Raw genomic sequence first — 24,769 nt, 5'->3', positions numbered from 1 at the left:
AGCTTCACATATCTTCCCAGAAAGTTAACTTTGGCCTCTATTGATGTGTGCTGGGCGTGGTGGTTTGCTCCAGAGCCTAAGTAATGACATTCTGGACAATTAGGTACCACATGGATATGTCTTAGCTTTTTGTAAAAATTTCTATAATAATAATTTTTAGTCAAAGTCTGTCATTGCTATATAAAGATAATGAACTATCTAATATATACAGATAAAAGAAATATAAAGAGAGAGAATTTACAGTGTAAGTGGCAATAGTCTTGGGGCTATCTTCACTGTCTAAGGATGAAGAATTTCCCTCTAAAGGTGAGCCACAACAAGCTGGTCAGATCTCAATAGCTGAACTCTGACTTACACAGATTCTCACTAAATGTTGGTACATGTCAGGCAAAGTGACAGGACTTCCCCTGAAATTTAAACATTCAATATGGAAAAGAAATGGCAAGTCCTCTTCAAAATGAACATAAATGCACTAAGAAGGCTGTTTTCTATTTTTGATACAACTTAGAAGCATTTAATCTTGAAATTTTTAAAATCATAATCACCATCATCTATAGCTGAAAAATATACAATTTAAGATAGAAAAGAAAACTCACCTAACAAAGGGTGACTTTTATTTCTCACTCTGATCAAATGTCTCTTCCCAAACATGCTAGGAAAACAGACAAAGGGAAATGAGTCTATTAAAAATAGATTGGAATAGATAGATAACATACCTCCAATTAACAGAGGAAAAATTGTCCCCCTAAGTATTTTCAGATAACTCAAGAGACACAGAGTTCTGTAAAAAAGAGTTTTTTAAAAATTAAAAAAATTTGGCAGAAGGGAGAAAGAAGTATTATTGATTGTTCTAGGTTCAGGGAATTATGAAGTACAGAAAGAAATAATAACACCTAGATTAATGACCTATTGCTATTCTCTTCCTGTTGGATAACAAGTTCACTGAGGCACTAGCGAAGAGCTAAACATAAAAGCTGAGGCTCTCAGGAACAAAGCCCTTTTCTTATGTCTCTTATTTCAGCAGGCCGGTCCTAGAAGCATCTTTCTTTCTAATGTCATACAATCAAACACTGATTACTCCCATGGCCTGATTCTGTAAAAGAGACGGGAATGAACTATTACACTATGACACTCACATACATCTTCTATGGCCAAGATATTCATACGTCTTCCCAGGGTTGGAGATGTTTTTCATCATTTTCTCTGGGAGTTTCTTGAAGTTGTAAGCAGGAAGCATGGATCTTAGATATGTTACCTCATCACAAGACACCAAACCTGGATAAGCAGTTATCATTCTGGCCACAAGGCTCACTTTTGGGCCAATAACTGTGTCAAGGAGGCAGAAAAAAAAAAAGAATGCAGAATTTTTGGATCATTTCCTCCATCTTTACCCCCTAGGTCAGAAAACTAACAGTCCAGTGTCCTATTCTACCTGTATATTCATGTCTTGCTACTGCCCCAACCACGCCACAGAATACTGGTCCATTGGTGATACCGATAGAAACAAGCCTGGGGATCAGAAAAGCAACAACACAGTCAGAAGCCTCCAGGTCAGGCACTAGACTGGCCATTACTCAGATCCAGAAGGCTAGTGCTAGAGCTCAGGATGAAAAAGGCCAGAGGCTGCTGTCAGTCTATATCACATGATGGGAACAAAATAATGAATATTAGGGAAATAACCAAGAGGAACAGAATGGCCCCCCTACTCCAGGAGTTTTACTTGGGGAGTAATTATTAGTAAAATGGCTAAAATACTTTATATCTGTCAGATACTTTGTATATGCTTTTTGAAGTTCTTTCAAATTGACTACTTCATCTGATCCTTTAAGGGATAATGAACAACAAACATGTGAAGTATACAGGCCAAATATTTGGACCCCATTTGACCACCACCACCAACAACTAAAAGTGATTTCCCTTTCCCAGAGCTACACAGCAACAGTCAACAGCAGAATTAGCATGAGAACCCAGGCCTTCTGACTCCTAGACCAGTGTTATTTCCACTGTATCACACTGCCTCAGATAAAACCTGAAAGTTAAATAGATCAACCGATGTCAGAACTGGGTGAATGGATCAAAAATGCTAGAATGTCAGAGTAAAGGAATAACCAAAACATCAGGCTGCTGACGGAAGGCTTCCTGAAGCAAATTAGACTTTGGGATATACATTTTAAAAATAAGTAATATTTTTTTATTCATTCATACATGTATACATTCACCCATTTAATAGGCATTGAGGAGTATGTACAGTACCAAGAATTGGGCTGGGTTTTTATACAATGCGGACCTGTACAAGAATACCCTTCCCTGGAAAAGTTTCATTTGAGGAGTAGAGTGATAGGGATCGAGGAAGGAGAAAAGACATAATTATAGGTTAATAAGACGAATACTACATATTAGAGATCAATATAGCAAATTAACAGAGCCAACAGAAGGGAAGCATTAACTGGAGAGTAAAATAAGTATTTCATAAAGGAAGACATATGATTGGATCTTGAAAGTTGAAGTACTGCCAAAATGGGGCATCAGCATTCTGTCTAGTGGGAAAAGCATAGTCTTTGAAGAATCCGGTGTGCTTCTGCAAAATAAATAGTTCAAGAAGGCTAGAGTGTAATAGTTCGAGTAGAGAAAGGTGAAGGGAGAAGTGGTCCTACCTAGTTGATGGATGGAAAAGTACTGAAAATATGAATTATTTTAAGAGAGGTCATATATTGTTCTAGTGAGCAAAGGTTCAAAGGTGGCAATGAACAGAGAATAAGTAAATTTACTTAACTGATGTAAAAATTTCCTGTGAGAAATAACAAGATATGTGGATGGAGAAAGAGGGTTCAGTGAGCATAGTTTTAAGTTAAATCTACAAATAAACAATTTTAAGTTGTTCATAGAACATGAATTGTAATAACAATCCTAACATTATTGTCTCCTGAGACATTAAAATTCTCTTGCAGAATTACCAGAATGACAGGAGTGAAGACTCTTAACATTCATTCACTGGGCCAACTGCTCAGGGTGAATAAAAGAGACACCCAAGACAAGAACTAGGCAGTTGGTTCTTCTGCCATAACAAGAATAAGACTAAAAAATCTTAAAATGTTTCATCATGCTTCTTTTGTTTAAAATGCCTTTCCCCACTTTCTCCACATACTAAACTCCTTTTATTCTCAATCTAGCTCAAACTTATTTCTATAGTTATGACTTCTCTGGAATCTCTGGTGAGAATTAACTATTTCTTTCCATAGCACTTTGTTGCAGCTCCTACAGCATTTTATTCCTGCAGTTAAATTTCATTGCATTAAAGAGAGTGGTTTACTTAGCTGAGGAGGTAGTGCCCCATTTCTCTTTATGTCCATCAAACCTAGCACAATGAATGACTCATGGTCATGTTCAACCAGTGCTTGTTGAATGAATATAGTTATGCATGCAAGAAACTCAGCTTGTCATTAACAAGACAATGATAATTAAACAAATAACACTTTTCTCCCTTGGTTACTTCTTATTTCTTTCTATTATACTTTATGAGCCCCTTCGTTCTTCCTGGAAGTCCATGTTCCTTCCTTCTTTTAAAAATGCTTTTGCCCTGCAGGTGTGGCCCAATGGTTGAGCATCAACCTATGAAACAGGAGGTCACGGTTCAATTCCTGGTCAGGGCATATGCTCAGGTTGCAGGCTGGATTCCCAGTAGGGAGTGTGCAGGAGGCAGCAGATCAATGATTCTCTCTCATCACTGATGTTTCTATAGCTCTCTCCCTCTTCCTTTCTCTCTGAAATCAATAAAAGTATTTTTTAAAAAATAAAAATGTTCTTCATTGATGAAGAATATGTTCTTTCTTCAATATATAAATATATAGGTCAATGCAAAATTCAAGAGCAGAACAGACCAGCACTGGATGAGAAGGCCCAGCACACCCATAGTGGAGAAAAGATTTGAAAGCAGGCTGTAGAAGCATCTGTAGACCCCCCGCCCCATGCCTAAAAGAAGTGCCAGCACATATATCTATCCTGGGCTAAGAGTCGGAGTATATAAGAAGCAACTGTAGCATCTTTTACCTGTAAAATAAGGAGTTGGATTAAATAATGTAAATTTCAGTACTAACATTCTATGAGTATGCCTCTACAATTATATCATATTTGTAATATATGCTTACTTTTTTGGAGAGTATTTATATTTTATAAGAGGCAGTTGTGGGGTAATGAAAATGACAGAATTTGAGGACAGAAGATCTGGGTTTCATTACCAGATCTGCTATATGCTAATAATTTATCTTCTGTGATCTTACTTTCCTCATGTATAAAGACAGAGAAAATTTTCACACTGGTATCGTATATTACAGTATTCTATAAAATTTAAAGCATTGTATAAATATGTGACATAATTTTATTCATCTTGACTACGTATGGCAAGCAAATCATCTTTGACTCAATGCTAACATTAGCTATAACTATTTTTCAAATTGATTCATGTATACACTTTCCCCATAGTTTTCTAGTGGGGAAAAAGATGTCATTTGAAAAATTCCAACCAACCTTGTCATAGTGCAACTAGTGGGAAAATGGAATTTTCTATTAATTAGGACTAGGAGTTTATAGAAGGTGGGAAGGCGAGGTGAATGTAGAGGAGGGTGATCATACCAGTGTGAATTCCAGAACACTTAATGGGTCTGGGAAAGACCAAGAGTGAAAGCCAGAAGGAGAGCATTAACCAGCGTGGTTACTTCCCCTGCCTAATAGGTAGATAGACAACCTTTGTTCTGCATTCCCTCCACATACATATATACTATTTGTATTATATTAATGCACACATTTGCAGTGTTCTTCAGTCTTGCTATGTACATTCTGTTCTTCCCCCTCTCCCACCCCATTGGATAGAAATTTATCTTCATTTGCTCTGGGTATCTAGGACACTGTTCTATAACTAGTGATTTCTTAATAGATTTTGTGTTCTGACTTCCCTTAGCATGTTCCCTCCCCATTAGGAAAATTCTGGATGTCCTCAAACCCTGTCACAGCCTCCTACCATGCCCGAAGAGCCCCCGGGGCCTGAGGAGCTCCTCTCTGCCCCACCTTCCTCCTCACTTGGTCTCAGTAAGATTCTCCCAGCAGAAGTTGAAGATGCTGACAGAGCTTTCCAGGGCATGTGCACACTCATCTGGCTTCTTATCCCCAGGAAGGCCAAACACACAGAGGAACATGCAGCCCTAGGAGAGAACAAGAAAGAAGAGAGCTTGTCTGGGGAAGGAGTATGGCTTGTTGCAAATGAACCAACTCCCCTGAATGAAGCCAGATCCTTTCTGGTCTTCTGTTAGGAATATAGGATTCTATAAGATTCATGAAATGAATGCTCTAGGCCACACCAACATTGAGATTTAAGAAGAAGCAATAAAATCTTAATTTAACTAGTCAAAGAATTAAAATTTAAAACTTAAGGAAATTTAATGGCAAGCACTTCAAAAATTCAATCTCTAGTGCATACTTTGAGCTAAATCTATTTGCTTCCATTTTCTTCACCTATAATGTCAAGTATTGAAACTACTCTTTTTCAAGCTCCTTAATTATCTAAGGAAGATCTGATTACATTTACTCTACTAGTAGAGTCAGAAGAACATTCTTTATGCTTTCACAAGGATTTTTCAACAAGAATTAAATAAAAAAGGATATAGAGAGTAACCCTTGATTTCTCTGACCATTAACTAGAATATTCCATTCCTTGACTAATACTAGTTGAAGTTTTAATGTAAAATAGCATGTTGCAAAATTAAGTAGCAGGATATATGACTTATGCCTGTGTTATATGAGAGGCAAACTGGTCATACAAGACTATTATTTTTCACTCACCTTTAATGCTTATGGCTCAGGTCCCCTTGTACTTACTTTCTCAAACATAAAGATCTGGCTCAGCTGGCCACCCCCTTTCTCTATGACTGTGGAGATGTACAATGCAGCCTCCTGGATAAGATGACACAAATGCAACATCCATCCTGTCTTGTGAAATTCTAGGCTGACCAAAACCATAGTCACGGTACGAAATTCAGATATATACTCCATAGGTTGGCCTTCGTCAATCTACAAAGACAGTGAGTTACCCTGCCTGTATTGCCAACTGCCAGTATCATGTTTAGGAATTTTAATTCTACTTTCTGTGGTGAGTAGGACAAAATAAGTTAAGGGTATCAGACCAAATCTTAAAAGAAAATTCAGGTTTGAGAGATATATAAGATATACAAACCAGTACACTTGGAATGGAAAGGGTTTGACTTTAATTCACTGCTGAAGCTTGTTAAGCTTTTATATTTTCTAAGAGTTAGTTTGATATTTCCAATTCCATTAGTCATTACATATGTTTATATATACCCACTTAGTCAACACATATTAAGTATATACTTACTCTATACCCTGCTATACAGTATATTAGTTTCTTGAGGGACAAACTGAAAAACAAATATGGCTTTTACTTTCTAGGATTGAGAAATCTAATTAAAATTTTAGGACAGGTCATCACAATAATTGGCGCAGGAGACAAACAAACTGGGTCAGTGCAAATAGGACATCACATATAAATGTACACTTGTTCATACAAACACATGCCCAGTCTACACGATGACTCAAGAACTAGAAAATAACCTTCTTCAAGAGGTTTTTCATTATGTGCTTCCGCAGAGTTTGCTCAAGTGCGGAGTCTGGATCCAACTCCAGGGCAGTTCTTAGAGTATCTGAGAAAAGGAAAACAAATGAAATGTCTCCAGCCTTGTTGAAAATTAATCTTTAACATTCTGGGCTTGGCTAGAAAGAACAAAGTAACTTACTAGCACTTGTCCGGTAATGTGGCAGATAACTGAGGCACTTGTCAAAATGCTCATCAAAATCAAATGGGCCAGTGATCCGCATATCTCTTAACTGTAGAAAGAAAACTGCTCAATTCTGTGCCCACCCATCAACTGAATTACCGTTGGTTCCTTAACATAAGGGCCGAGGATGCCATCTCCTTTGTTTATTATTTATCCTTTCAGCCTTACTGTTCCGCCTCATCTATCTTTCTGGGGAAATATCCCCCACCTCCCTCCAAAATAGAGATCCGATGGTTGTTGTTTTGGTTAGGCAGTATGTACCACCACCAGAGCGCTGCCTGCCATGTGCAGGAGAAAGGCCTTTGCAGAATGGGAATGGATGGTGCCAGCCTCCTACCTTCACAGCTTCATCCTCCTTCATGATTTCCACTTCAAACATGTACTGCTCACAGAGTGTCCAGCAGTTCCAGGACAAGACAATCTCATTTGCCTGAGCCAAACGCTGAGCTAACTGGACATCATCTACATCCCGCCCAATCACCAAGAGGTACTGTCGTCGCTCATCTCCAACGATAACCTGGGAAATCCGACCTGCAGACAGACCTATCCAGAAAAAAGGAGGCAAGTGGTGAATAGCCAAACTCAACTGAATATATGAAGGGAGGGGTCTGGAATCCTCACACTGCTCTCTGCATCATGCCAATCTTGTATTGCCCATAGTTGCAGAAATATTAGGTGAGCTCAACTTGAAAAATAACACCTTGCCTCAGATTTCTGTCTGTCTCAAACACAGCTAGAGACAGACACTCAAACAAGTCAGAGGTGTATGGGGGAAGAAACAAGAGCTCCTAGGCTTCTAAGGGTCTTGTCTCTAAATTGCTCTTCTAATGGACAACTAGAGCCTGCTGGCAGAGACCTAATGGTTACGCTCAGACACTGCTGTCACAGTGACCACACCATCCCTCCTCGCATGTAACCCAGGCTGATGAATAGATAATATTTTAACAGACATGGGCTAAGTCACCTAATCCAACTAAAAACAAGGGAAAAATGGCAGAGACATATGCTTTTGGCCAGTATGGACAACATGTAGTGAATTTACCATAATGTTCAGAACTAATAAATTGGAAAAAATACACAACATAATTTTCAAGATACTGGGATATCAGGTAATGGAAAACAATGATGCCTGAGAAATGGGAAAACAAGGTGAACCCTCTGATACGCCAACTACTGTCAAGTTTCCAGGACACATCTTGGGGAGTGGAAACCCAGGTGCAGCCCAGAAGACTCCCTGAATTGGAGACAAAGCTAGGAGTCTGAGTAGGGCAAGGTGGCTAGAGGCAATAGGGCACTGTGCCTACTGATGAAAAACTCCAGCAATCTGTACAGGGTCCCTCAAGCTTTTAGCTGAGTACTAGTAAGTGCATCAATATGAAGAAACCACCTGAGGCCTGGGAAAGAATCACCTGAAAAGATTAGAAGGAACAATCCCCGATACCACACAGGGCTGGGAATAGTTCCTGTCCCCACTGGCCAGAGTGTCAAACTTAGTAATTCTCAGGACATTGAAGGGGCTTGCCTCAGGATTGGGGCAAAACTAGCCCTAGACTAAACACAACTCTGGTCCCATCCAACAAAGTTTAAAAGTGAAACCCTAAAGGATCAAGCTACCCACATCTCAGAATGAAGTTCAAGAATATTATGGCAAGATTTTATAAATCTAGCACTCAGCAAGGTAAAATTCACAATGCCTGGCACACACTAAAAGTTACCAGACATGCAACTTTTTGGATAATATGATCCACAGTGAGAAAAAAAAATCAATCAATCAAAAATAACCCAGAATAACACAAAAGATAAAATTAGTAGACAAGAATATAAAAAGAGTTATAACTACATTCCATATATTCAAGAACCTAGAGAACAGGCTGAATAAATAGAGACATGAAAGATAAATAAGGACCTAAATCAAACTTCCAAGGATAAAAACTACAAGGCTTGAGATAAAAAATACGTAAGGCAGGAATAAAGGTAATTGCAAAAAACCCTGCAAATCTGAATAAACAGCAATAGAAACTATCCAAAATGAAAGACATGGAAAAACAAAACAAAACAGTGAACACAGCACCAGTGAGTCATGGAACAATTTCAAGAAGTGTACAGCATGTTGTAACTGGACAGAAGAAGAGGGAAACAGAAAAAAAATTGAAGAAATAAAGGCAGAACATTTTCTAAATTTGATAACTAAAATCCTAGAGATCAAAGAACCTCAATGAACCATAAGCACAAGAAAAAAGAAAAAAAAAAACACTAAAAAATACCAAGGCACATCATAAGATGACCTAAAACCAGTAATAAAGAAAAAAATCTTTAAAAGCAGCCAGAAGAGCCCAACCAGGCGTGGCTCATGGTTGAGCATCGACCTAGGAGCCAGGAGGTCATGGTTAGATTCCCGGTCAAGGCACATGCCCAGGGTTGTGGGCTCGATGCCTGGTAGGGAGCGTGCAGGAGGCAGTCGATCCATCATTCTCTCTCATCATTGGTGTTTCTCTCTCTCTCCCTTTCCCTTCCTCTATGAAATTAATTTAAAAAAAAAACAGCCAGAAGAAAAAATAAAAAGACACATTATATACAAAGAAATAATGATGAAGGCAGATTTCTTGTTGGAAACATCACAAGTTAGAAGATAGAGCAACAGCTTTAATGTAAGAGAGAAAAAAAATATGTCAACCTAGAAATTAATACCATTGAAAATATCTTTCAAAAAAAAAGATTTAGCCCTGACCAGTGTGGCTCAGTGGATAGAGTGTCAGCCTGTGGATTGAAGGGTCCTGGGTTCGATTCTGGTCAAGGACATGTACCTTGGTTGCGGGCACATCCCCAGTAGGGAGCATGCAGGAGGCAGCTGATTGATGTTTCTCTCTCATCAATGTTTCTGACTCTCTATCCCTCTCCCTTCCTCTCTGTAAAAAATCAATAAAATATATATATATTAAAAGATTTAAATAAAGATTTTTCCAGACACACACACACTGGAAACACATCTCCAGCAAATTCATACTACGAGAAATGTTAAAGTTCTTCAAACAGACAATGAAAAGGGCATGAAGAAATTGGAACCTGCATTCATTGCTAGAGGGAAAATAAAATGGTACAATCACTTTGGAAAAAAGATTAGCAATTTCCCTTGTATTTATTGATTGATTTTTAGAGAGAGAGAAAGAAAGAGATCAATTTGTTATTTCACTTATTCATTCATTGTTTGATTCTTGTTGTGCCCTGACCTGAGATTGAACCTGCAACCTTGGCATGTCTGGAAGACGCTCTAACCAACTGAGCTACCCAATCAGGACAAGATTAGCAATTTCTTAAAAAGGTAAACATACATCTACCATATGACCCAGGCCCTCTACTCCTAGGTATTTACCCAAGAGAAATGAATATGTATGTCCACACAAAGACTTGTACACAGATGTTCATAACAGCTTTATTTGTAATAGCCAAAAGTGAGCACTCAATTATCCAGCAAAAGTGAGTAGATAGCGGCTCTATGAAGCACACCCGTACCTTTCCCCACACCCTTCTGGCCCCAGGGCTCTCTATTCCCTGCTGTAGCATGCCTGAACCTCTTCATCTTTCATCTTTCAAGGAGCATCTCTCTCTCCCCACTAATCTCTAAGGGCCCTTTTGCTATAACTTGTTTCCTGAGCCCATTTCTTCTACAGCTCACTTCTATCTCTGTGACTTTCTAAATAAAACTTTCTCTTATAATTTGAGTCTTGGCTCTGAATTCTTCTCTTAGCCATAACTTGAAAAAAACTGAGTGGAGAAACAAATTGTAGTAAATCCATACAATATAATATTACTTGTTCTCATATATATTTTGGAGATACTGCTATATCAGAACATATTTTTTAAGTTGCAGAGAATCTCATTGAGTAGACATATCTAGTGCTTAATCAGTCTCCTACAGATGGATTGTTTTCAACCTTTTATTATAAACCATATTGTAATCAATAATCTTGTACATATGACATTTCATGTATCCTCAGGTATTCCTATAGAATAAATGTTCAGAAGTAGGATTGCTGGGATAAAGAATAAATACATTTGCCCAGCTGGTATGGCTCAGTTGGTTGAGCATTGTCCCGCGCACCAAGAGGTTGCTGGTTCCATTCCCAGTCAGGGAACATGCCAGGGTTGTGGGCTCAATCCCCAGTAGGAGGCATGCAGGAGGCAGCTGATCAATGTTTCTCTCTCTTCCTCTCCCTTCCTCTTTCTCTAAAATCAATAAAAATATATATTTAAAAAAGAATAAATGCATTTATAATCTTGATTACTGAATCATCTTCCATATGTTATATCATTGTTGATTCCTACCAGTACCACATAAGAAGGCTTACTCTTCACAGCCTCAATAGTATGTTTAGCATCTGAATTTTTTAGATGAGAAATGATCTCAATTGGCATTTTTCTTATTATGAAGTTGACCATCTTATGTATTTCTTTGTTTATGTACTATTTATTCATGTCCATTTTTCTCTTAGAATGTTAGTTTTTTTATTTCTATATGTTTTTTATTTCTCTGTGTCCTTTCTATGTTAAAAAAATTCATCCTTTGTCTACATGATATAAGTTGCAAATATTTTTACCCAATTTATCTTTTGGAATTTTTATAATGTTTTTTTTTTTCCTGTGGTTGTTGTTTTCCAATTGGATATCTTTTAGTAGCTACTACCTATCTTTAGCTGCAGGTCCTGGCCTTCTCTGGTATGGTAGACCCCAAATTTCTCCTGTATCTCCAGACTGCATTTTGCCACGAGGGTAATGATGTCACTCAGTTGATTCTGTTCCACTGTCCAGAGTGCCAGGAGGACATTCCCTGCAGAGACAGAAGATAGGCTGACAGAGGTCAAATATCTGGACTCACTTGACCAGGACAAAGACCCCAATAATGCAGAAGGTATCATGCAAGGTGACAGGCAAGGTTTCTTGGCTCTATATATGATGCTTGCTTAAAATATTGCTTTAGATCCTCAAAATGACTTGAGCATATAAATAAAGATGACTAGGTAGAAGCTGAAATGTTACTAAGGTTTAAGATAGTTTAAGGGTAGTTTAATAATAGTTTTGCTAATCTTCCTTCCACCAATATACTAAAAGATGATGAGGGTACTTCATAAAATATAGGTTCATATTCAAATGTAATTTTATGGTTGGTTTAAGTTTAAATTAAAAGATGGTTCAACAGTGTGGCATAAAGCTGTTAATGATCCTAAGAGTTCTCCAGATAGGAGACTTTTTACTCCTCTCTGTCTTACATTTAGTTTCTGCTACTAATGACTAAGTTTCTCATTAGTTTACTCACGAATACTCTACAGGTACTTGTTTTTCTGTCATTCAATCTAAGCAAAATGTAAAGCAATATGAGCTTAATATGGGCAAGGCTTTCCCATTAGACTGGGAGACCCCAGAGATTGTGTCTTTCTCATCTTCGTTTCTCCAGGCCCAGCACATATTAAATAACCAAACAATTTTGAATAAACAAATATGCCATACTCCACCTAAATATAGTCTTCCTCCCTTAGTCAATAAAATATTCAGGAAAACTGAAAGATACCTGTGATATTTAGGATATCTCCTCCAAAACATAGGACATCTGAAATTGAGTAAGGGAGAGAGGAAAATAAGTCAAAATCAGAGCTATACCAGATCACTGAAGAATCATATGTGATCAAAAAATGACCTACTGAGTTTTTCCTTATATCTTTTCAGGTCTTTTTGTGTATTTCAAGGCTTAGGTTCCTTCTCCCTCCCTTCTAGCTTCTCCTCAAATCCACCTTTACTTATATCACTTTCTCTAAAATGGCAGAAATACTTCTGTTTCTTCAAAGCTACCCCTTTATTTGTCCTCTGGATCCTCGCCTGGCTTACCCTCTCAAGAATTTCACTCCGTCCCTTATCTTCTATTGGATCATTCCTAGAAATATTTTAAAAAACAAAATAAAACACAACAAAATTAACCTACCTATTTTTGACTTTACCTTCTTCTCTAGCTATTAGGGCCATTTTTTTGTGCTACATTCCCAGTAAAAATATTCTCAAGAGTTGACTATATACAATTTTCTCCTCATAACCTATTCATTCAATATTTTTCTCTACCATTCTCTTCTCAGCTTACTCCAATCTGACTTCCATCTTTGTCACTTCACCAAAATTATCAAGATCATCAACAGCATTCATCTTGCTAAATTCAGTATTTTCTGACCTCACTGTATTAGACACCTTTCATTTTCAACCCAGCTAGCCACCACCTCTTGTTTTAGAGACACTACTTCCCCTTTGGTTAGGTAAATACCACAATATTCTACACCTTACTGTCTGTCTTATCGACTCTTTTGTAGGTTATTTCTCTTTCTCCCTAATCATAATCCTCGCCTGGAGTTCGTCAAGCCTCAGTCTTAGGCTCTTTCTCTTTATTTATATTCTCCCCATCAACTCACTTTGATTTCTCTGTTTGAATGATTTATTGACATTTCAAGCTCAGTATATTAAAAAAGAATTCTGATTTTCTTTCTCAAAGCTCAGACTTTCCCATTTTGGTAGGTGATACCACCATCAATTCAGTTATGAAAGCTGAAAACTTGAGAGTCCCTTTCCTCACTACTTTCCCCTGAAAAAATAATCAGCCCGGCTGGTGTGACTCAGTGGTTGAGCACTGGCCTATGAACCAGGTCACAGTTCAATTCCCAGACAGGGCACATGCCTGGGTTGTGGGCTCAGTCCTCAGTGTGAGGCACGCAGGAGGCAGCCAAATAATGATTCTCTCTCATCACTGATGTTTCTATATCTCTATCTCTCTTTTCTCTCTGAAATCAATAAAAATATCTTTAAAAAAAGAAAAGAAAAAACACATCAGCTAATCCTGTGTGTTGAACCTGCAAAATATACAGGGTGTCCCCCCCAAAATGTATACACACTTTAACAGCTGGTAGCTTAATTTTGAAAATAAAATGTGTTTTAATAGACACTGTCTTTATATAATTATTCAAAGTATGTGTATATGTTTTTTGGGGATACCCTATATATAAAATCAATCCTTCGCCATACGACTCCACTGCCATATCTTGAGACCAATATTTTCAACCTTGACTGCGCAATGGAATTGCCTGTAAAACTTTTAAAATTCCAACTCCTGGGCCTACCTCAAGATAGTCTGATTTAACTGATGTAGACATCAGGACTTTGAAAAGCTCCCCCAAGTGGTTATCTAACATGCCGCCAAGGTTGAGAACCACTACCCTAGACCAATTCTCCATCATCTTTAACAGCTGTTCCAATGATCTCGTCCAGCTTCCATTCTTACCACCTACTCTTCTTCAGCTCTCTATAATCCAATCCCCCCAAGGCAGCTAACATGAGCTTTTAAATAATATAAATCAGCCCTAACTGGTTTGGCTCAGTGGATAGAGCGTTGGCCTGCGGACTGAAGGGTCCCAGGCCAAGGGCATGTACCTGGGTTGTGGGCACATCCCCAGTGGGAGATGTGCAGGAGGCAGCTGACTGATGTTTCTCTCTCATCGATGTTTCTAACTCTCTACCCCTCTCCCTTCCTCTCTGTAAAAAATCAATAAAATATATTTTAAAAAAAATGTAAATCAGATCATACTCCCTTGTACTGACATGTATGATCCAAACTCCTTACAATGGCTTATCCAGTGGTCGGCAAACTGCGACTCGCGAGCCACATGCGGCTCTTTGGCCCCTTGAGTGTGGCTCTTCCACAAAATACCGACTTCTGCGCATGGGCCACGAAGTTTCCATCGCACTGTACATGTGCGCCTGCACGTGATATTTTGTGGAAGAGCCACACTCAAGGGGCCAAAGAGCCGCATGTGGCTCGCGAGCTGCAGTTTGCCGACCACGGGCCTATACAGCTTGATGATCTCCAATCTCACCTCAAGCCACTTTTCTTCCACTAGCTATGCTCTAGCCCAGGGAGGGGAACCTTTTTTTCTACCAAGTGCCATTTGGATATTTTTAACATCATTTGTGGGCCATACAAAATTATCAACTTAAAAATCAGCCTGCTTTAATTAATTCACCCCTAATGCCTTGGCAGGGCCAGATCAAATGATTTCGTGGGCCTTTTGTGGCCCACAGGCCAGATGTTCCCCACCCTGGCTCTAGCCACACTGGCCTTCTCACTTCCCAGAATACGCCAAGTTTTCTCCCATCTCAGAAACTTCGTACTTGGCTTTCTTCCGTCTGAAATGCTGTACACTTGGCTCTTCACAAGGTGTTCCTCTCATCATTTACCTCGCAGCCTAAACACCCCCTTTGATTACCCTAATTTAGAAACGCTCACCCTATAATCCTTCTTTCTTAACCATCACACCCTATTTATTTCCTTTGAAGAATGTATAATCTATAATTGTTCATTATTTGTCTATCCCACAAGGACAGGTACTATGTCTTATGTACCTGTATTTCTAGTACCCAGAAGTTCCTGATGTTACAATTCCTAATTCATAACTTCTATCTCCCCCTTTCATCTACACTTGGTGAGAAGAATTGAAAGACCTTTAACACTTGCTCCTCACGGGTTAGGGGTCGGTCAAAGAATCGTTTCTAAAGGAGACGGCGCAAAGTTAGTATTCTGGTGACTCTCAGAATGATGGACATAACTGCATGGGGCACCGTCCGCCAAGAACGGGAATGTTATATAGGTACTAAAGGGTATAGGGCCAGAGTAATTTCTGTTGGGTAGGCCTAACCAGACTGAAAGGTGAACAACAGGGTTCCTATTATAGTGCATGTCACAGAGTGGGAACTCAAAAACACGTTTACTGATCAAAGAAGGAGTTTCTTTTCCAAATTAGGCAAACATGCGCGAGCTTAATACATGGCAGAAAATAAACACTCATTCCTACCTCACAGGACCAAAATGCAATGCTGGCACGGGAAGGGGTTTTCTAAATTATATTTGATATACACACATGAGGCACGTTACACTATTGTTAGAAGAGACAGCCTGAGGAATGCTTTATTTTGAAATAAAACACAAACATGCAAAGTTAAAACTAGCTGTTGTTCTGTTCCTGAACATTGAGTCAACGGGATGTGAGACTGGACAGAATGGCAGATACAAAGAGCTAGCTTGCCGGAACAAATGTGAGTAAGACTGAAAGAATGGTCCTCCGTGTCCCTGCTAAGGTACCCCGGGACCCCTCCATCGCCAACCCGCGGGAGCCCAGGCCACGCCTCCTTGCCCCCCTGCAAGGGCCACTCACGCTCGATGATGTCACTAATGTAATAACTGAAAATGTGGGCCAGTGTGTCCAGGTCATCTTCCGACTTGCAGGTCAGGCTGAACCTGTCCATCAATGCTGTGAACCCTAGCCAACAAAGCAGAGATGATTACGTTAGCTGACAATCCTCAACTTTTATTGCCTCCAGGTATCAGACCCGGGTAAGGGGAGCAGATGCCTTTTTATTTTTTTAAATATGTTTTATTGAGTTTTTACAGAGGAGAGGATAGTTAGAAACATCGATGAGACAGAAACATCGATCAGCTGCCCCCTGCACACTCCCTACTGGGGATGTGCCTGCAACCAAGGTGCATGCCCTTGACCGGAATCGAACCTGGGACCCTTCAGTCTGCAGGCCGACGCTCTATCCACTGAGCCAAACCAGTTAGGGTGGGAGCAGATGTCTGGGCTTTAGCAGCCCCATCGTCCTGTCAGGGGGTGGGGAAGTCGGGGTTCACTGTTCCAGGCGCTGCAGACCGTGAAGCCAGCGCCCCCTCGCCCACCCTTCCCTACGGCGCCCTGGCCGAGGGACCCTCAGGATTTCTCCCCACGTGAGAGGCAGGCAGCACACGGGAACAGGTTCATGCTGTGTGGAGGGCTCGCAGTTTGAGCTCCTTGAATCTCTCATCTTCAGGACACACACGCTCCCTAGACACCCGTTAAATGAACAGACTCTCAGTGTTATGAGTCGCAATTTCATGCTTTCTGAAGAGAACCCAAGGGCTAAGCCAGAGCATCCCTAGCGGCGTCCTCCTGCTCGGAAGCGGCGCTGGTCCCCGCGGGCGACCGGCAGAGAAAGGCGCCTGAGCTCCCGCGGCTCTGGGAGCGGAGGCCCAACGGCCGCCGCCGGGACGGGCCGGGGAGCGACGCGCCTGCCCTCGCCCTCACCCGTCACGTGGACGCCAAGGAGGACGCCCTGGGCCGTGGCCAGCTCGGCTTCTGGTGCCCGGGGCTTCCGGAAGACCAGCAGGTCGGGAAGTAGCGCCGCCAACCGGGCCTCCACCGGCCACAGAAGCGGCGCCCTCTCCCGGTCGCCGGTCGCCATGACGGCGGCGGGGTTGCCCGCCGACCTACCGGAAACAGGGCCCCCCGAGTAGCAGCCAATTAGCGTGGCGGTCCTGGCGGGGCCCTCCCACCAACCAATCAGTGTGGGCTTCCTTGCGGCACCGCCCCACCTGCCTCCCGCCGCCGCTGCCCTTGCTCTGGCTTCCGGGGCGGAAGGCGGGCAGCGAAGAGCAGGGCTTTCAGAGCCGCAATGCCCTCGTGTTTGCATGAAACAGGGTAGTGAAGATGCTTCTACCACCAAGAATATCTGGGGTGAATATAGTAGTGGTCTTTGCGTCACATCACGGCATCTGGCTAACGCAAACTCAGGATGGTTTTAAACTGAACAGTCACACTACGGTTATTTTACTCTTGGCCCGTTTCAATCGTTAGGGGAGAGATTCTTCTATTTCTGCGGTCTGCCAGGATCGGTCTATCGGGTCTCATGGGAGGGCTCCCAATGGCTGTTTTTCTCACTTCTGTATGATAATGACATACTTCAGTTCCCAATCGGTTGCTCAGATTCAGAGAGAACACAAAGCAGTACAACTATGAGTACACTGGATTTTTAACAATCAGAAAAGTATTTTTGTCTTTCCTGCAGAAATTAAACATTTTTATTTTCACTATAGTTCTACAACACCTAATAAATCAATGCCATTTTGGTGGGCTAATTTTACTCAAGGTATTCTTCTTTGCATTTTTATAACACTTCCAATAACACCAAATATATGAGCAGACCACAGATGACAGAAAATAATTGTCAGCAGAGTGGGAAGGCCAAAAGGAAGGAAAAGAGATTAAAGGAAGGAGCTAGGTAAGTGGCCTGGACACTACATATGTCTTGTGTCTACAGAGATCAATTTCAACATTATAAACAACCTCAAGCCCAGGGAATGTAGACTTCTCAAAATTCAATCACTTTCTCATAAATTTATTTTTAAAAATAACAATTGCAATGACATCAATGATCAGATCACCTGTACTCCCCCTACTGCTGAGGGGAAAATATATATAACTGAGTCCCAAAGGAAAATCAAGACATTATTATCAGGCACTCAATAGCCAAAAATGTTGTTGGTCCAGTGATATATACACTGACATGTTCAATGTACCAATACAATTAAAATATATACAATTATCCTGCAAAAAAAAAGCATTCATGAAGTAACTATTAAACCAATTATTCACTCATCCATTCACTCTATATCTAAAAGTCATCACTACAGTCAAAATGAAAAATGAATAAAAGAACTTCTAGCAACAAATAAAGAAAAAAATCCAAACCTTAATCCACCTCACCCCCACTTTGTGGGTTATTATGATATGCTAAAAATGACCACAATAAAAGGGCCATGAATTAGCTGAAATGCAATGACAATAATGACAACTGAAGCATTTAATTTCAAGCAAAACTCAAATGCATGAAAAAATAATTCCGCAACAATGAGGCTGGAATTACTATGTACAAACTTACAGACACAAATAAATAGCGTTTTAGAACTATTGGCTTAAGTACTAGAAATTAGGTCTGAGGAATCTCTTTCTGAACTCTGCATCTTAAAGATTCCTAAACAAACCAAGGGATATAAATTTCTCATTGTTTTTAGTAACCTGTCATTTGACAAATTTGGGGATTACTGGATAAATTAACATCTAAAACTCATGTAATGAGCCAGAAGTTTCTAGTGAGTCTACCAAAGAATAAGTCCTCCATTTCTGACATCTGGAAGCCAGGAGATGATTCGATTTCAGGAATTAGAAATATATTTCACTTCCTGCTTTCTTTGCATAGCTCTGTACCTCTATTTAGACCATTACAATGCTTATGATGTTTTCTTTAGAGAGTGAAATACTTTTTATCTCTTAATACAATTAGAGTAAAATATAAAAAGAGCCAATCTTTACTCTTGGTTATTAAGTCAAAAAGAATTAAGTTTTCCTTCTTTGTTTCCAGAGTAGGCAGAAACTCTTCTGAAGTATCACTTTCTACCAGGGTTCAACATCTAGAAAAGAAATGGGACACAACCCATTCTGGGAACTGTGTCCCAATTCCTTACACTACAGCCATCTCTAGTTCCAGTCTGTAATTTGTCCCCAAAATGTAGATGCAAAGTGAAAACCTTCCTGCAAAGGCATATGGAGAAAGGGGGAAGCAAATGGAAGCTGGCACCAATGAGTCAGCTGCCATGGGAAACGAGAATGTCCGTTTTCTGGGGCCAGCACAAAGCACTTGCAGGAGTGAAGCCAACATCCACGGTAAGTTCTAGGAGGTAACCTGGAGAATGTCCAGGACAGCGTGATTGAACAGTGCTTTCCAGAAAGTGTCAAAGACCAAATCTCAGACTTCTCTCTTTCGGTTGTTAAAAGATTATAGTGTAAATGTAAATTAGTCTCTTCATCTTAATGATCCATCCCAGGCATCCATCAACTGAAGAATCATGCTATATGACAACACATGGGTATATTACCTCTCTCTCTTCTTCTAGACTGAAACACACACAAACCCTTCTATTTTCCAAATGCTGTCACTAAGCCTATGATTGAAAATCTCTAGTTTGTTTAGAAGTTTAGGAGTTACTACAAGTGTCCTCAGCACTTCAGCATAGTTGTATTATTTTGTTCTCTACTTAGGAAAGGAAGTTTCAAGGTCCAATACCTTCTAAATTGTCTTACAAGTAGCCATAGTAAGAACTATGGTCCAGATGACCTGTCAACAGATGGACAAGCAGACCACAACTGGCCAAAATGAAAAAAGATTCAGCAATTATTTTTAGTGCTTGATTCTTTTATCATTCTATCCCCAGAATTAGCTTTTTCTTGGCTTGGAGTCCAAAAATACCAACCTATCATCTGCGCAGACATTCTTATTATTACCACAGATTAGATGAATGTATCTCAGAGAATTTATTATTTCCATGAGATTGAACTTCCATGCCTGGAAGTCATCTCTGAATACAGTGTTCATTCACTTAGCCTGAGATGGTGTTTAGATTCCATGGGAAGGAGTGGGCTTCAGCTTCCCGGATTGTAGTTTAGCTTGAGAAGGTTGTTCTCCCCTGCTCAGACGGCTGGCTGGCTTCACCAGTCAACATCTAAGTGCTGTGTGTGGTACTGTTGGGCTGGCATGAGTCCTTCACATCATCCTAGTCCATGAAACGTCAATGTCATCAACAGTCTAAAATAGTCCTGACTGAAGGGGTGAGACAAAGCCTTGCAACTTCAATTTGCCAGACACCGCTGCAATTATAATACCAAGCCACTTTGAAAAACTAAGTGGGTTTCTGTCCTGCAGAAAAGGGCAGAATGTGATCATCAGTGTCCCATCGGAAGAAGTGATCAATTTCCTGGAACAGTGGTGAGGAACATGACCTTGATCATCTCCATCACATGGCCTGGGGTTAGGATACTCGGATGATCTGTGTCATTGCTTCTTCATCTGCTTGGTTTGGATCCTAGAGACAAAGAAAGCATAATAATGATTAAAGTACTTTGCAAAAGCAACAGAAACTGTGGCTCTCACTACTTTATCACCAAGGACATAGATACAAATTTGTCAAGAAAACCAAAGGTCTGCTTGCAAGTCTGCATAAGTGGATTAAAATGCAGCTCCATTTGGAAATGAGACAATAAACCTTTTTCTTAAAAGGATTAAAAATCTGATCTGGCCTGCCACTCCATTACTGAACACTCCAGAGTTGATAGCACACCTATGTTGTGCTCTACCTTTACTGTTTAAGGGTCCTTAGAGGTGGCTAAGAGAAAGACCAAGAAAAGCCATGTCATACTATATCTATATTAAAATATATTTTTACTAGAGGCCTGGTGCACGAATTTGTGCATGGGTGGGGTCCCTCTGGGTGACCTGCAGGGATCGGGCCGAAACCCACAGTCCAACACCGCCTGCAACTCCTACCTGCCACTCCCGCTCATCCTGGCCCCACTGTGCCTGCTGTGTGCTTGTGCCCAATCAGTCCCGATCAGGAGAGGCTTGCACTGCCACAGCAGCGTTCACCAGCCATGAGCCCTGCATCTGGCGCCCTCCCAAGGGGAGTAGCCTGTAGGATCGGGCTGAAACCTGCTCTCTGACATCCCTCAAGGGGTGCGGGATTGTCAGAGGGCATAGGCCAGACTGAGGGAACCCACCGGTGCACGATTGGACAGGGGAGGGACCGCGGGAGGGCTCCAGGGTGTGTCTGGCCCATCTTGCTCAGTCCTGATCAACAGCAAGCTCACCTACCAGTTGGAGCACCTGCCCCCTGGTGGTCAGTGTATGTCATAGCGACTGGTCGACCAGTTGACTGTTTGCCCTCTGGTCGTCAGTGTGCATCATAGCGAGTAGTTGGGGATCCTTAGCATATCATTAGCATATTACTTTTTTATAAAAAAATATATTTTATTGATTTCTTTTTACAGAGAGGAAGGGAGAGGGATAGAGAGTTAGAAACATCTATGAGACAGAAACATCCATCAGCTGCCTTCTGCACAGCCCTTACTGGGGATGTGCCCTCAACCAAGGTACATGCCCTTGACCGGAATCGAACCTGGGACCCTTCAGTCCGCAGGCCGATACTCAACTCACTGAGCCAAACTGGTTAGGGCGCATATTACGTTTTGATTGGTTGTTCAGTTGTTCTGCTGTTCGGTCTATTTGCATATTACCATTTTATTATATAGGACTGATTTCAGAGAGAGAAGGAGAGAGATAGAAACATCAATGATGAAGTAGATTGCCTGCCTCCTGCATGCCCCACAATGGGTATCGAACCCACAGCCCGGGCATGTGCTCTGACTGGGAATCAAACCGTGACCTCCTGGTTCATAGGTCGAGGCTCAACCACTGAGCCATGCCAGTCAGACATGCTGTGTGTGTGTGTGTGTATAAAATATATAAATATATATATAAATATAAATATAAATATATATATATATATATATAAATAATATATAATTTTTGGTCATTATTTTCTGATCATTATATTTAAATGCTGAGCACTTAGCAGAGCTAAGTGACATTGGGATTTATTTACTTTGACGCACTTTGTTAAAAGGTTACAGTGTACCTAGAAGTTACAGAATAAACCTGATGCCCAGATGGGTATAAGTGATTTTCTTGGACTAGAATCAGTAAGTTACTCAGGAGCCCAGCAAGAACTAACTCCCAGGTCTCTGGTACCCATTTAATATTCTTTCCACTAAACTCTGCCTGCTGCCTCTCACTTACAACATGCAGTGTTAAGACAAGGATTTGTCTGTGGAAGCTTCCTACAATACTCATAGTAATCACCTTCAGTTCTTTCACACCAAGGCAGTGAAGTCTCAATTAACATGATCCAAGGATAAGCTGAATGATTTCTGAAGGTGGTAGGCCAGGAGCTTGGTCTTGATCAATGAGTGAGAATACTAATAGCATTTACTGAGCTCTCACCATGCACTAGGCTAAGTAGGTGCCTAATGTGACTTACTGCATGACATTCTCACAACATTCTTGTGAAGTATCAATAGCACCCCATTTTACAGGTGAAGAAAACTCAGGCTAAAAGAGGCTAAGTAAACTGACTGAGGTCATACTGTTAGCACACAGAATTAGGAGAGTTCCTTGAGTGAAAAGCTTTACCAATTGGCTATACTGAGGACAAAGGTCCTAATGGCAGAAGACAGAACAATGCTATAGCAAGAGCATAAAAACCAAGGAGCAGGAGGAAATGAAGCCAGAGGTAGGCAGGAGGAGCTAGATCATTCAGGACTTTTTAGCCAAGGTAAGTACTTTAGATTTTAGTCTGAAGTGTAAATGAGAAAGGGCAGGGTAGAAGGAATTTAAGCAAGATGGTGATGTGATGTGATACACATTTAAAAATATCACACTAAAATGCGGCTAATGGACCAGAGCAGCACAAGAATGGAACAAGGGAGACTAGTTGGCAGCTATTATATTAACTGAACCAAAAGAGAGGGGATTAGACTAGGCTGGCATTTGGGAGGGAAAAAAGTAAACTGGCTCAGATTATATTTTAGATGTAAAATCAAGAGTTGGATAATTCTAGTAACTGGATGGATGGACATGTTGAGATGAGTGGTTGAGGCATTAAAAAAAACAAAATCAAGAGTTCTACTTTAGATATATTGACTCAGAAATGTCAATACAATAAAATCAGTAGAATTAGATTTAAGAACCAGTACAATATAGTAGTTACAGAGTATGTTATGGAATTGTACTGCCTGGGTTTGAAATTCAGTTGTACCATTTTATTAAGTATTAGTGTCACGGTGCATGGATTTGTGCACATTGAAAGGAAATTAATTAGAAGAAATATTTTAATATCGTTATTTGTGTCTTGCTAATGAAAAGAAAAAAGGATTCTATCAAGTCTCCTATCTACCTACGCCAGGACTTCTGAGGATCAAATGAGATGAAGCATGAGAAAACAATTCACAAACATTTGGTTGAACTGTAAAATGTTTGCACCTGGCTATAAAGCAAGTTGTGTTCCTGGGGTGAAGAAACTCTAAGGAGGCTAGTCACTAGGGAGAGGAAGCTGGGCATTGCTATGTGACGTCATTACCCGGCACCCACAACGACCGTTTCCAGGCTGGGCTGTGGGCCGCATTTTGCACCATGGGATCTTGGCAGCGTTGGCTGCGATTTGGTGGGCTGTTGCTCCAGGGTGGTGCTAGGGCCTGTGTTACACTTGGGGGAAGCTGAGTGTGGTTTGTAGGTACCAGATCCATGGTGCTGTTTATTTTTAAATAGCCAGTGCGTGCCATGGCAGCTCCTGTGCTGGGCATCTGCCCCCTAGTGGTCAGTGTGCGTCATACCTACTGGTCGGACAGACACTTAACTATATATATATTATACCTTAGGCAAACTATTTAACCTGTCTAAACCTTTGATTCAACTGTAAAATGCTTACCTCCTAGAGCTTTAGGTTGCTGTAAATATTCAGTTGGGGGGAAAAAGCTTAGACAATGCAGAAGATTCCACCTGAGAAAATACAAAGTAAGAAGTCTTCTTACCTGCATATGAGGACTATCCTTTTCTTTTGGAGAGAAAAATCGCCCACCTTCACCACGCTTCCGTGCCATGGCATGACGGTGCCGAGACTCATGCAGATATTTCTAAAACCAGAAATCAAAGCCACCAGAGGCACTTATGACTTTGAATTATGAAGAAAGCTTTGGAGAAAACACTAGATAGCTAGCCATATAGAACTACCATAAGAAGTAAATGTTAAATGAATATAATAAAAAAGATTCCCCTCCCCAAAGGTATCCCATAGATAACTACCTATCTCTTAATATATATATATATATCCTCTCTTTTGCTTTAATAACAGACCAAATTTTTGTTGGGCAAATGGCTGCTTAGTAAAAACACTGCATTTCCTTGCTTTATTTGCAGGTAACTGGCCATGTAATTAAATTTCTGCTAAGGAGCCTGGCCGGTGTGGCTCATTGTTGACCTATATGAACCAGGAGGTCACAGTTCAATTCCTGGTCAGGGCACATGCCCATTTTGCGGGCTCAATCCCCAGTGTGGGGTGTGCAGGAGGCAGCTGATCAATGATTCTCTCTCATCATTGATGTTTCTCTCTTTCTCCACCTCCCTTCCTCTATGAAGTCAATAAAAAA

The 24,769-nt window shown here is 40.6% G+C and overlaps 2 protein-coding genes across 5 annotated transcripts in view; both read right to left on the bottom strand.

Annotated features, from left to right (window-relative positions):
• LOC308521896 (adenylate cyclase type 10-like) overlaps nucleotides 1–17,167 on the bottom strand; it is a 41,203-nt gene extending 24,036 nt beyond the window's left edge. The window contains exons 1-12 of the mRNA XM_081095049.1: nucleotides 16,985–17,167; nucleotides 16,079–16,183; nucleotides 12,406–12,444; nucleotides 11,524–11,667; nucleotides 7,180–7,385; nucleotides 6,801–6,891; nucleotides 6,619–6,707; nucleotides 5,869–5,943; nucleotides 5,074–5,195; nucleotides 1,433–1,509; nucleotides 1,137–1,326; nucleotides 597–652 (exon numbers count right to left, since the gene is read on the bottom strand). Of these exons, the coding sequence (XP_080951175.1) occupies nucleotides 597–652; nucleotides 1,137–1,326; nucleotides 1,433–1,509; nucleotides 5,074–5,195; nucleotides 5,869–5,943; nucleotides 6,619–6,707; nucleotides 6,801–6,891; nucleotides 7,180–7,385; nucleotides 11,524–11,667; nucleotides 12,406–12,444; nucleotides 16,079–16,183; nucleotides 16,985–17,141 (1,351 nt within the window). The 5' untranslated portion in view covers nucleotides 17,142–17,167. The remainder of the gene's footprint in view (nucleotides 1–596; nucleotides 653–1,136; nucleotides 1,327–1,432; nucleotides 1,510–5,073; nucleotides 5,196–5,868; nucleotides 5,944–6,618; nucleotides 6,708–6,800; nucleotides 6,892–7,179; nucleotides 7,386–11,523; nucleotides 11,668–12,405; nucleotides 12,445–16,078; nucleotides 16,184–16,984) is intronic.
• Nucleotides 17,168–18,055: 888 nt separating this feature from the next.
• NFYA (nuclear transcription factor Y subunit alpha) overlaps nucleotides 18,056–24,769 on the bottom strand; it is a 28,139-nt gene continuing 21,425 nt past the window's right edge. For all 4 annotated transcript variants that reach the window (XM_081094374.1, XM_081094377.1, XM_081094376.1 and 1 more), the window contains 2 exons: nucleotides 24,155–24,256; nucleotides 18,056–20,595 (listed from right to left, as the gene is read on the bottom strand). In XM_081094374.1, the coding sequence (XP_080950500.1) occupies nucleotides 20,542–20,595; nucleotides 24,155–24,256 (156 nt within the window). In that variant the 3' untranslated portion in view covers nucleotides 18,056–20,541. The remainder of the gene's footprint in view (nucleotides 20,596–24,154; nucleotides 24,257–24,769) is intronic.

Source organism: Myotis nattereri (genome assembly GCF_964212035.1).
Source record: "Myotis nattereri genome assembly, chromosome: 6".
NCBI classification, from domain to species: domain Eukaryota; kingdom Metazoa; phylum Chordata; class Mammalia; order Chiroptera; family Vespertilionidae; genus Myotis; species Myotis nattereri.
Note: the sequence above shows the minus strand (reverse complement) of the source record. Positions and strands in the feature narration are given on the sequence as shown.